The sequence below is a fragment of the Pecten maximus genome, chromosome 9 (genome assembly GCF_902652985.1).
Source record: "Pecten maximus chromosome 9, xPecMax1.1, whole genome shotgun sequence".
NCBI lineage: Eukaryota > Metazoa > Mollusca > Bivalvia > Pectinida > Pectinidae > Pecten > Pecten maximus.
The window spans coordinates 38,894,950-38,908,523 of record NC_047023.1 but is presented as its reverse complement, the minus strand read 5'-3'; the positions used below and the strand labels follow the sequence as shown (position 1 = coordinate 38,908,523).

General features: G+C 37.5%; 1 protein-coding gene across 1 annotated transcript in view; it reads right to left on the bottom strand.

Annotated features, from left to right (window-relative positions):
- LOC117334313 (protein SMG5-like) overlaps positions 1–13,574 on the bottom strand; it is a 70,131-nt gene that overhangs the window by 40,837 nt on the left and 15,720 nt on the right. Inside the window, 4 exon segments of the mRNA XM_033893840.1 lie at positions 6,756–6,911; positions 8,074–8,252; positions 8,748–8,823; positions 11,189–11,318. Of these exon segments, the coding sequence (XP_033749731.1) occupies positions 6,756–6,911; positions 8,074–8,252; positions 8,748–8,823; positions 11,189–11,318 (541 nt within the window).

Genomic DNA, 13,574 nt, shown 5'->3' with positions numbered 1-13,574 from the left:
CCCCCCCTGATGTTTTCAATTACTAAAACCTAATTTTAAAAAATCTGAAAAACAAAAATAAGATATGCTTAACAACCAGGTACATTTATGTAAAAATATCTTATGGGTATTGACAATATGTCTCAACACGAATTGTGATGACAAATTGTCAATAAAGTTTTCGTCCAATTGAATCTCTGGTGTTTTTCTATAGCCTAAGCAACTGGAAAGTGCACAGATACGATTGATGGTAATTCGGTCCTAAATTTTCATTTTCCAATGTAATCTGTCTATTTATGAACTTATTGTGGGGGATTTGTATCAAATAATCTATCCTGATCCAATAAATTCTATACCACTACAAACCCCCTCAATGTCATAATCCTGCAGTTTGTCAGCATACCTACAAATTTCATCTAATCTATTTTTTTCCAAACTGTTTAAAACAAAATTAAATAAATTCTTAATGTTATATTCATTTTTGAACAAGACAGTTCGGTTGGAGATTTGAAAAAGAAACACATATAAAAATAATTTTAAAAAACATTTCTGTAAAGTTGACTATGCTGTTAAATTTATATTTCTCTCTATGTCTAACAATCTATCATTCCAAAATCGTCAATCAGCCCTCTTATGTTAAACAATGGTGTCCCCTTGGCCAGGCGCTGAAGGGGGGCAGAGCAATCCTTTTTCGCCTGGAAATTCGTTGTAGGCTTTCTAGGGTCAGTGAAACCCGACAAGTCACAATTGGAAACTAATCTTGGGTATAGCTCTACATGATTTATATTGGATACTGGTACCAAATACAGGTGAACAGGCTAGTGTAAACAGTACTTCACTCACACATACCAAGATGCTCCCCTGCTGCCAAGCGAGCTCAGAGTTTATGTACACAGGCTGGGAAAAATAGCTTACAAAATGGGATAGATTGTATACATTGTGACAAAGTCCTGTGCCTTATCTACTAGAAAATCTCTGTTAAACAGACTTTAGGTAAACTATATCTGTCTGTGCCCCTACATCCGGAGTACATCACCATCTTTAATCCTCTCAAGTCACCCTTCACAGGCATTACTACTGCCTATCTATTGACATATACATGCACCTATCCCTAGCTCCTGTAAGTGTGTGCATTAATATAATATCTGGGGAAACTAATTTACACTTATCTGTTAACAATGAGAATTAATCAAGTACACATGTATATTGTACAAATGCATTAGGTTTGATTGTGGGGAAATTACATGTTCATTAACATCATCTGTTTCCCTATATATTGGTCTCCTGTATATAATGACCACCAGTTTATGAGGACCTAACCTGTGTCTACTGTTCAGAGTTATTTCTGAGGAATCTCAGATCATGCATCATCCTATACGACCTTCAATGAGGTAGCCACTTTCTACTACAAGGAGATTTGTTTGTTTTTGTTTCTTTTGTTTAACGTCCTATTAACAACCAGGTCATTGTTAAGGATGTGCCAGATTTTGGAGGTGGAGGAAAGCTGGGGTGCCCGGAGAAAAACCACCGACCTACGGCCAGTACAAGGCAACTGCCCCACGTGGGTTTCAAACTCACAACCCAGAGGTGGAGGGCTAGTGGGAAAGTGTAAGGAAACCTTTACCACTTGGCAATAGCATAGGAAACCCTGCCTCAAAATAACCATGGCTGTGCTTGTAGCTATATAGCTTTAAACTTTATAAATAAACCTGTAGATGACAACCACCTGGTGTATAAGTAAACCTGTAGATAACAACCACCTGGTGTATAAGTAAACCTGTATATAACAACCACCTAGTTTATAAATAAACCTGTAGATAACAACCACCTAGTTTATAAATAAACCTGTAGATAACAACCACCTAGTTTATAAATAAACCTGTACATAACAACCACCTAGTTTATGAATAATAAACCTGTAGATAACAACCACCTGTCAATATCATGACAAACCACACCATAACTTATCTTACACAGGCAAAGAGAGATAACTCTCACAACTATTTCACTTAAAAATCCTCAGAATGCCCAACAGATACTAATTTATGTTGAAACAATACATGCTAGTATGATGGGTTGCATAACGTACAAATGGTTGAACATTTACACCTGTTGACATATTCTTCTTTATAATCCGACTTACATTTGAAAAACAGTTCAATGAAATCCCAAAGTCAAATTTTCACAAATTTTAATTCCAGTACAAATTTATTTTTTCATAAATATATCTTTTTAATAAAGTTCTCTTGAGTTTATTAATCTAACAAAGAGAAATTTGTGGAACTGTGTCCACCAAGCAGAATTTTCGACCCATTTCCTGGTATGACATAGATCAATGTTATCACATCTGTGTTTGTACTGGCCCTATCAGCAGTGTCAACATCTATACAAGCAACATTATTACAAAGTAAATAGGCAGCATACCAAAAATATCCCAGTTATTTGTACACGTCCAGCACCCAGAACTTGTGATCAGGCCAGGCTGTCAAATACTACTACTTACAGATAGGGAAGATCACACCCTTGACCAGTGCACACCCTGGTACCCCATACTTCATTGGGGGAATTTCAGGGAGCAGAATAAGATAAGTATAATAAAGTGTCAGCATCTACCTTTATGTCTACAGAACGATTGATGTTTCCCTAAGTATTAGGCCTACTGTGTGTTGTTCAGTGAGGTAGTCACCAGCTACTACAATAAGACTCCACTCCAATATGATGCTTGCTGTTCACAGGGCAAACCAACCAACCTGATACTAGTGATACATACACGTAGCATCTCTCACAGAGTGACAGATACCTGGGTATATAGACATACCTAAAACAGCAGGTGTAGTGATATACAGTCTTATCCTGTACCTGCTAGTATCATCATCCGGTCAAAGTTTCACAACAACCAGGTAACTGACAACTTGAGTTTCTATATCTACAAACATCATACGCCCAATTCAAATGTCTTGGGCAAGGACAAATATCACATGTCAAAATACCAAGATCAAATATTAGGTCCATCTGTACTTCAAATTATTTTAATCGTTTTCATTATGAACTACAGATGATTTAACAGACACATATTTGTATCGATCATAAGTAAATTCACATCATAAACAAATCCTAATCTGAACTAAATGACCAACTAAAGAACATCTCAATTCTCTACCAAGAGTTGTCCCTCCTTTCCCAATCATTTCTCAAAACCTTCAGCAAAACTGAAATTGTATCTATCAACAATGTAGATTTGTATGCAATACATTCAATGTCAAAACGTTTTTTTCGCACACAAATTATTTATTTCTTGAAGTTGTTTCTGACACAAATTACTGTATTACTATATTTATATCAAAAAACAATAATGATATTCAAGGAAGATATTCCTATCAAAGGGACATGCCAAAGTCTAGCCTGTAAATTTCCACTTTACTGAGTCAAAGTCTATCAGGCCACACATGATGTAGCTGTTCTAGAGTCTCGGGACAAGGGCGCTGAGTCATACTACACCGAAGATCACTTGACTGGCCCCAAATGACCTTAGCGGACAAGGACTTATCAAACAACTAGTACAATAATGGTTTGTCTCTTTGTTATCACATTGTATTACACTGTGTCACAACACTTAGTCTAGAAGGTGTCTCATGTGTTAAAGCAACATGTTCTACATATTTCAAATGGAGACATTTTTACAAGTTGCCAACTTCATCGCTGTAAGTAAATCTCATCATGTCCAAATGAGAGCAAAGCTTTCAAACATTTTATAGGACAAATTCTTAAAATACATCAAAAGTTAAACAAATATATAAACATAAATATATATAATATAAATATATCATATATAAACCACTGTATATATTTTCAAAATCTGGTGGAAAGATTTTTCTAACGTTTAAAGTGAAAAATTATGAAATTAGGATAGCAAAAATATTCAAAATCTTACTGGGACACCACCATGTTTCAACTTTACATTACTGAAGTATATTATGAAAAACTAGAAATATGTTTGTGAGACATGTAATCCTCCAAAAGTCAAAACTCTGTAAAACTTTAAACTGAACTTGTGATGGACAGATAGATGAACGGTAACACTTCATACCCGTAAACACTTTTTGGTAGAGGCATAAAAAACAAGAGGTCCAAGAGGGATCTTGGCACCCACCATCAAATGATCCATATCAGTCAAATGAAAAACTGATCTTCTCTCTTCTTTTCCCTTCTTTCACTCTCCTTTTAAAACATTTAATGAATTTATATAACACAATATAGCAGGAGCAACCTGCAATTGTCAAAATCCAAGATGGCCACCTGTCAGCCATATTAATTTCTGATTGGTCCAAAATTGCAATATGCACAACTAGGGACCAAGGGAAACCTACATATGAAATTCGAGAAATATCCCTTCAGTATGTTCTGAGAAATAGTGATAACAAGAAGTGTTTACGGAGGGCCAGACAGCCGGACAGGCGATGGACCATGGACACAGGGTGATTCGAATAGCCCACCATCTATCTAATGATGGTGGGCTAAAAAGTTTACATGTAGTAAAAAATCTGGGGTCATTTTTATTTTATAACACTCCAGTACTGAGTAAATGAGGTGTTGACAAATAATTCTGCTACAACTCTAAACTTGTGTTTTTTCACTTTTCTTGCTGTAATGCAATATTTAGTCTTGACTGTGTTTTATTATTTTTCTCATATACTTACACATAAACAAATCCAATCAGAATAAACATTGAATACATTTGTTCACCAAAGACTAACAAGAGACCCAATGGGCATGCATCACTATAAGACTCTATCATATGTGGTCATGTAGGATAGGAATATTCCACCCGAGGGGTCACAAAATGTGGTAAAACCCGAGGCTCTGCCTTGGGTTTTACCACATTTTGTGGGAGCCTTGGGTTTTACCACATTTTGTGACCCCTCGGGTGGAATATCCCTATCCTACATGACCACATATGATTGAGTATTTTTCTCTCATTCCCCAACCTAAAATATGCAAAAATAGGCACTATCTGTCGATAGCTTTCTCAGATAGACGCCATTTTTTCTCAATCCAAACTTTTTTTCTACTGCATATAATAAAAAAAGAACAGCGCCAATCGATTTTCCATACCCCATAAAACGAAGGAAAACCTTCATTTCCACAGTCTAACGTTGTTTCAGCAGCCCTATCATTGCAAGCAAAGCCAAATCACTTGATGTCGGCCAAGCTAGTGTGCCCTTTCGCGTGAAAATATAGTTCCATGTTTTATTAATAAAAAACAATAAAAGAACGTGTTTTTTTACATAATTTATATCATAAATAAAAAAAATTATTATCTGATTACATATCTTAATTCAATGTATTGTTGAAATGTTTATAGATAGATCTACTTTCGGTTCAGCGACCTTCTTTTGTATCATTGCGCGCGCGTGGCTATCCTACACCGGAAGCGAGGTAATACACACACAGCAAGCATGGGTGTATTTACCTGGACAGACCAGTATGATACCGGTAGGGATGAGAGAATAACCTGTTATTCACTCCGACACTTTGCCTTTCAGTTATAACCAGTTTCTCTGCTTTCAAAAATATGAAGCTTATGACCTTGAATAAGGGTCAAGCATATCCTAAGCACCTATCAGCCATGCATGTACATGTATTCTATGTACATGTTGTTCCAAGAACATGACAGTCAAAATCTTAATTCTAATTCTTTTAGCTAATGCGAAGAAGATGTTGGAACAAATTTCATCCCAATGACCTTGAACATTGCTCAAGGTCATTTTTTTCACAAATTGACTCTATACCAGGAGCTGTCCAGTCATTGATCTAGATACCAGGCCTTTTAGTTAAACAGAAGAAGTCATTAGAGTGTTTTAACAATGTTGACCCCTGTGACCTTGAATGTAGGCCAAGGTCATTTCGTTTTGCAAACTTTGTCAAGCTCTATCAAAGGAATCTGCTAGCCAAATATCATGATTCTAGGCCTTTTGGTTTTTGAGAAGAATTCATGGAAAGGAAATGATGGATGACAGGCAAGGTAAGGTGAAATCCCTCAAGTTATTATATGACATCAGGGAAACAAGGGATCCCTTTAATAACAATTATATGACATCGGAGGAAACAAGGGATCCCTTTAACAACAATGATATGACATCAGGGAAACAAGGTCCCCCTTTAATAACAATTATATGACATCAGAGGATACAAGGTCCCCCTTTAATAACAATTATATGACATCAGGGAAACAAGGGATCCCTTTAACAACAATGATATGACATCAGTGAAACAAGGGATCCCTTTAATAACAATTATATGACATCAGAGGAAACAAGGGATCCCTTTAACAACAATTATATGACATCGGAGGAAACAAGGGATCCCTTTAATAACAATGATATGACATCGGAGGAAACAAGGGATCCCTTTAACAACAATTATATGACATCGGGGAAACAAGGTCCCCCTTTAATAACAATTATATGACATCAGGGAAACAAGGGATCCCTTTAATAACAATTATATGACATCAGGGAAACAAGGGATCCCTTTAACAACAATTATATGACATCAGGGAAACAAGGGATCCCTTTAATAACAATGATATGACATCAGGGAAACAAGGTCCCCCTTTAATAACAATTATATGACATCAGAGGAAACAAGGGATACCTTTAACAACAATTATATGACATCAGGGAAGTCATAGCATATGTCGGCTGTCTTTTCCTTCGCTTTCCCTAACAACCACAGGATCACCCTGTTAAGTATATGTGAGAAACTTATATACTCACCACTCTCTTCATGGCCTCTTTTTCATTCTCATGGGTATCTACTGGCTGAGTGGGGCCTACAAATGTCTTCTGCTCCTCATCATATTGGAAGTTGAGGTTTTCTAAACTGGATAGGAAGTGACCAAACTGGCGTATACAGCCCACTCGAAGGAAACACTGGGGAATTTAAAAAAAAAACTGATGTACCGGGAGGTATGATGTAAAATAAATATCTGATTTTATTTTCTTTTTTTTTTATATTTGATGCTTGGGTAATATATACCTTGATGATTGATGTCCTGCACATCATGCATCATAACTTTCTCACATTAATCTAAATTATTTATTCAATATTTTAATCAATTCATTTTGTACATGTACATTTATTAATTATTTATCAATTAATTCTTATTCTACCATGTTTGCTATGCAACGCCAGTTTTGATTGGTTTAAAACCATGTATTATTTTCCAATAATACACGCTCGTGCCAATAATACACGCTCGTGAGTCACGGCCGTTACAATTTTATATATCTAAAATTCACCCGTTTCATAAAAGGTTACTATAGCCGAGTGGGCTAATGGGTTAGTCTTTCAATAAATTTTTATCACGACGCGAGTTCGAATCCTACGGAGGCCCCCCTTTTTTTCCTTTTCCTTTTTTCTTTTTATTCTTTTTTTTTTAATTTTCAAAATCAATGCCATATGATAGATGCTTTTGATCGTAGTACTGTATTGCCTGTATATTTCATCAACAAATAATGCAATACTCAAGAAATAAATTACAAGGTTTTCTCGGGGTTTCTTTGCTGTTTTTCTATTAGAAAGAGGTCGATCTCAGAACTAAACAGTACATGGTAGAATAGAAATAATCAACTTTGACTCGTGTATTGTTGCAGGATATACAACTCGGACTCGGATATTTTGCAATTTTAATTAATAACTCAGGCCTGCGGCCTTCGTTATTAATTTAATTGCAAAATATCCTCGTCCTCGTTGTATATCCTGCAACAATACACGAATCATCGTTAATTATTTCTTAATTTTACTCTAATATGATACAATCATTCCTCCACCTTTCCGTTGATGATGACTCATCTCGTTCATTATTTTATTTACCGACATCAAATTCCTTATCCTTGTTTACTTGCTTCATTTTTTTTATTTTAAAAGTAGTCAATTGCAACTTTTGACCTTTAACCTTGACTGATGACCACCAAAATCTTATCAGATTACTATTATACATGGTAAAAAGGCACTTTCATGTTATGATACCAATGTATAAAGGGGCACATCAGTTCTTTCCTTTTCTTTATATTTGGATAAATAAAATCCTACCTCCTGCATTTCGGAGATGTGTCCTTTACGTTTAATATTTAGCTTGAGACTAGAATGAGCTTCAGCCAAGGGAGGGAACTGGGAGAGGTTTATGTCCTCACGTAGTGGGAATATTTGCTGCCAATCATGGTTACGGACAGAACAAAGAACTGTTTTCACCTCTTCCATCCAACACTGGTCTGTGAATGAAAAAAATGAGCTTATCATTATAAACTTCGTAGTTTTACTCTCTGTTTTAAGATAATAAAGTTCAATAATGAAGGAGGTGAGATACCAGGTATATATTTTCTCTATTTTCATTTCAATCAGGAGAACCACACGACAGCTAAATGTAAACTTTATTTCAAGTTTATTTTACAGCAATTTGTAAACAAGTTATACCAACTTATATCAATCACTCTTGTTGGCCCGGATGGAACCATATAACGGGTCTTACTGTGAGAGGGATCCAGAGAACCTGGAGAAAACCCACATGATGGGGCAGGTGACCCCATACCTTTTCACGTCTGATTGGGGAATTGAACCCAGGCCATCTAGGTAACAGATGCATGTTATAAAGATACTTGTACTTTTCGAACCTGCCTTTATGTTTCAGTTTTGCTTTGTTTTCCAGAAATCAAACATTCGGGACCTGAGAACAGATCAATTAATTACTACATGAGGAGAGGAATTACCGTGATCTGCCAAAACAGTCTCCACTGGTAGGATGTTACATAGGACGGAAAGGCGATGCCACAGGGACTGTGAGCTCTGTAATATACCAAAGTTATATAGAAACACAGGGACTGTGAGCTCTGTAATATACCAAAGTTATATAGTAACACAGGGACTGTGAGCTCTGTAATATACCAAAGTTACACAGTAACACAGGGACTGTAAGCTCTGTAATATACCAAAGTTATATAGTAACACAGGGACTGTGAGCTCTGTAATATACCAAAGTTATATAGTAACACAGGGACTGTGAGCTCTGTAATATACCAAAGTTATATAGAAACACAGGGACTGTGAGCTCTGTAATATACCAAAGTTATATAGTAACACAGGGACTGTGAGCTCTGTAATATACCAAAGTTACACAGTAACACAGGGACTGTGAGCTCTGTAATATACCAAAGTTATATAGTAACACAGGGACTGTGAGCTCTGTAATATACCAAAGTTATATAGTAACACAGGGACTGTGAGCTCTGTAATATACCAAAGTTATATAGAAACACAGGGACTGTGAGCTCTGTAATATACCAAAGTTATATAGAAACACAGGGACTGTGAGCTCTGTAATATACCAAAGTTATATAGAAACACAGGGACTGTGAGCTCTGTAATATACCAAAGTAAAAACATTACACAGGGACTGTGAGCTCTGTAATATACCAAAGTTACACAGTAACACAGGGACTGTGAGCTCTGTAATATACCAAAGTTATATAGAAACACAGGGACTGTGAGCTCTGTAATATACCAAAGTTACATAGTAACACAGGGACTGTGAGCTCTGTAATATACAAAAGTTATATAGAAACACAGGGACTGTGAGCTCTGTAATATACCAAAGTTACACAGTAACACAGGGACTGTGAGCTCTGTAATATACCAAAGTTACATAGTAACACAGGGACTGTGAGCTCTCTAATATACCAAAGTTATATAGTAACACAGGGACTGTGAGCTCTGTAATATACCAAAGTTACACAGTAACACAGGGACTGTGAGCTCTGTAATATACCAAAGTTACACAGTAACACAGGGACTGTGAGCTCTGTAATATACCAAAGTAAAAACATTACACAGGGACTGTGAGCTCTGTAATATACCAAAGTTACACAGTAACACAGTGACTGTGAGCTCTGTAATATACCAAAGTAAAAACATTACACAGGGACTGTGAGCTCTGTAATATACCAAAGTAAAAACATTACACAGGGACTGTGAGCTCTGTAATATACCAAAGTAAAAACATTACACAGGGACTGTGAGCTCTGTAATATACCAAAGTTACACAGTAACACAGGGACTGTGAGCTCTGTAATATACCAAAGTTACATAGTAACACAGGGACTGTGAGCTCTGTAATATACCAAAGTTACATAGTAACACAGGGACTGTGAGCTCTGTAATATACCAAAGTTACATAGTAACACAGGGACTGTGAGCTCTGTAATATACCAAAGTAAAAACATTACACAGTAACACAGGGACTGTGAGCTCTGTAATATACCAAAGTTACATAGTAACACAGAGACTGTGAGCTCTGTAATATACCAAAGTTACATAGTAACACAGGGACTGTGAGCTCTGTAATATACCAAAGTTATATAGTAACACAGGGACTGTGAGCTCTGTAATATACCAAAGTTACATAGTAACACAGGGACTGTGAGCTCTGTAATATACCAAAGTTATATAGAAACACAGGGACTGTGAGCTCTGTAATATACCAAAGTTACACAGTAACACAGGGACTGTGAGCTCTGTAATATACCAAAGTTACATAGTAACACAGACATAATCAATAGTTATATGATACGTGGAGACTACTGGAGGCTGAGACAGCGACTCATAGGTCACTAATTTATACCATGTTTTGATTACTATACAGGAGTACATACCATATTCAGACTTTTTGTTTCAAGAAGAACACTAAATTTTATCAGTGTAAAATTGTAAGATATGTAGGTAGGGACAAAATAATCTTGTTCTAAACGTTTCACTAAGTGAAACTGGGCTACAGATCATTGTCATTATGACAATGCTCTCACACCTCATAGAGTCAGTGCCCTGGAAACATGTAGTGGACATAATAGTCTGTAACACTTGTGTCACTTACCTGGACACAGGAGATAATGATCTCTTTGTCACACCTGTGTCACTTACCTGGACACAGGAAATAATGATCTCCCTGTCACACCTGTGTCACTTACCTGGACACAGGAGATAATGATCTCCCTGTCATACCTGTGTCACTTACCTGGACAAAGGAGATAATGATCTCCTTGTCACACCTGTGTCACTTACCTGGACACAGGAGATAATGACATCATCTTTGTCACACCTGTGTCACTTACCTGGACACAGGAGATAATGACATCACTGTTACACCTGTGTCACTCACCTGGGCACAGGTCATAATGACGCCACTGTTACACCTCATCCAGTCACACATAAGTTTGACAGTGGACAGCAGACCCTCGCTGTGAACCACATCTATTGTGTACTTCAGCTGTCGATGACTGGTATCAATCCTGCACAATAACAAAGGTTCTTAATTCATTGTGTCTGTCTGTGAATTTTGACCTATCTAATCTTACCAAATATGATGAAATAATTATAAGTCCCCTTATCAGTTAGCAAACTGAAGTATTGTTCAGTTTTGGAGAAAGGTCCTTGAGTAAAATAGGGACTCTTTATTCATATTTCTATGTAAACTGGGAAAATATTTTTATTCCTGCTTTAAAGTCAGAATAGTGTATTTATCTTTATTCTTAAAACAATATCATCTTAAAAGGACTAACATATAGCACATTAAGTACCCTGGTTGTTAATAGAACGTTAAACAAAAATAAACAAAAACCAAACCAATCCTTAAGGACAAAGGAAAAATACCCAAATCTTCTAACATTTTCAAGCAATATCAGAGTAGAATATTTGGACATGATACAAATGCTAGAGAAGAAGGTTATTTTATTGGACTCTTCATCAACTTCTGAATTAAAAGGACTGTTAAAAAACCATGAACAATACAAATCCTTACCTGTATGCAGAAATAGAGGTACTACTGTATAGGTACTACTGTACATAAACAATGAACATCCTTACCTGTCACCGGACCCAGAGGTACTACTGTTTATACACGATGAACATCCTTACTTGTCTCCGGACCCAGAGGTACTACTGTATATAAACGTCTCCGGACCCAGAGGTACCACTGTATATAAACAATGAACATCCTTACCTGTCTCCGGACCCAGAGGTACTACTGTATTTAAACGTCTCCGGACCCAGAGGTACCACTGTATATAAACGTCTCCGGACCCAGAGGTACTACTGTATATAATGTCTCCGACCCAGAGGTACTACTGTATATAAACAATGAAACATTCCTACCTGTCTCCGGAGACCCAGAGGTACTACTGTATATAAACAATGAACAGATCCTTACCTGTCGTCCGGACCAAGAGTGACTACTTATATACCTGTCTCTGGACCCAGAGGTACTACTGTATATAAAACGTCTCCGTACCCAGAGGTACTACTGTATATAAACATGAACATCCTTACCTGTCTCCGGACCCAGAAGTACTACTGTATATAAACGTCTCCGGACCCAGAGGTACTACTCTATATAAAGGTCTCCGGACCCAGAGGTACTACTGTATATAAACGTCTCCGGACCCAGAGGTACTACTGTATATAAACAATGAACATCCTTACCTGTCTCCGGACCCAGAGGTACTAGTGTACATAAACGTCTCCAGACCCAGAGGTACTACTGTATAGAAACGTCTCCGGACCCAGAGGTATTACTGTACATAAACAATGAACATCCTTACCTGTCACCGGACCCAGAGGTACTACTGTATATAAACGTCTCCGGACCCAGAGGTACTACTGTATATAAACGTCTCCGGACCCAGAGGTACTACTGTATATAAACCTCTCCAGACCCAGAGGTACTACTGTACATAAACAATGAACATCCTTACCTGTCTCCGGACCCAGAGGTACTACTGTATATAAACGTCTCCGGACCCAGAGGTACTACTGTATATAAATAATGAACATCCTTACCTGTCTCTGGACCCAGAGGTACTACTGTATATAAACGTCTCCGGACCCAGAGGTACTACTGTATATAAACGTCTCCGGACCCAGAGGTACTACTGTATATAAACAATGAACATCCTTACCTGTCTCCGGACCCAGAGGTACTACTGTACATAAACAATGAACATCCTTACCTGTCACCGGACCCAGAGGTACTACTGTATATAAACGTCTCCGGACCCAGAGGTACTACTGTATATAAACGTCTCCGGACCCAGAGGTACTACTGTATATAAACGTCTCCGGACCCAGAGGTACTACTGTATATAAACGTCTCTGGACCCAGAGGTACTACTGTATATAAACGTCTCCGGACCCAGAGGTACTGCTGTATATAAACGTCTCCAGACCCAGAGGTACTACTGTATATAAACAATGAATATCCTTACCTGTCTCCGGACCCAGAGGTACTACTGTATATAAACGTCTCCAGACCCAGAGGTACTACTGTACATAAACAAGGAACATCCTTACCTGTCTCCGGACCCAGAGGTACTACTGTATATAAACGTCTCCGGACCCAGAGGTACTACTGTATATAAACGTCTCCGAACCCAGACATACTACTGTATATAAACGTCTCCGGACCCAGAGGTACTACTGTATATAAACGTCTCTGGACCCAGAGGTACTACTGTATATAAACGTCTCCGGACCCAGAGGTACTACTGTAT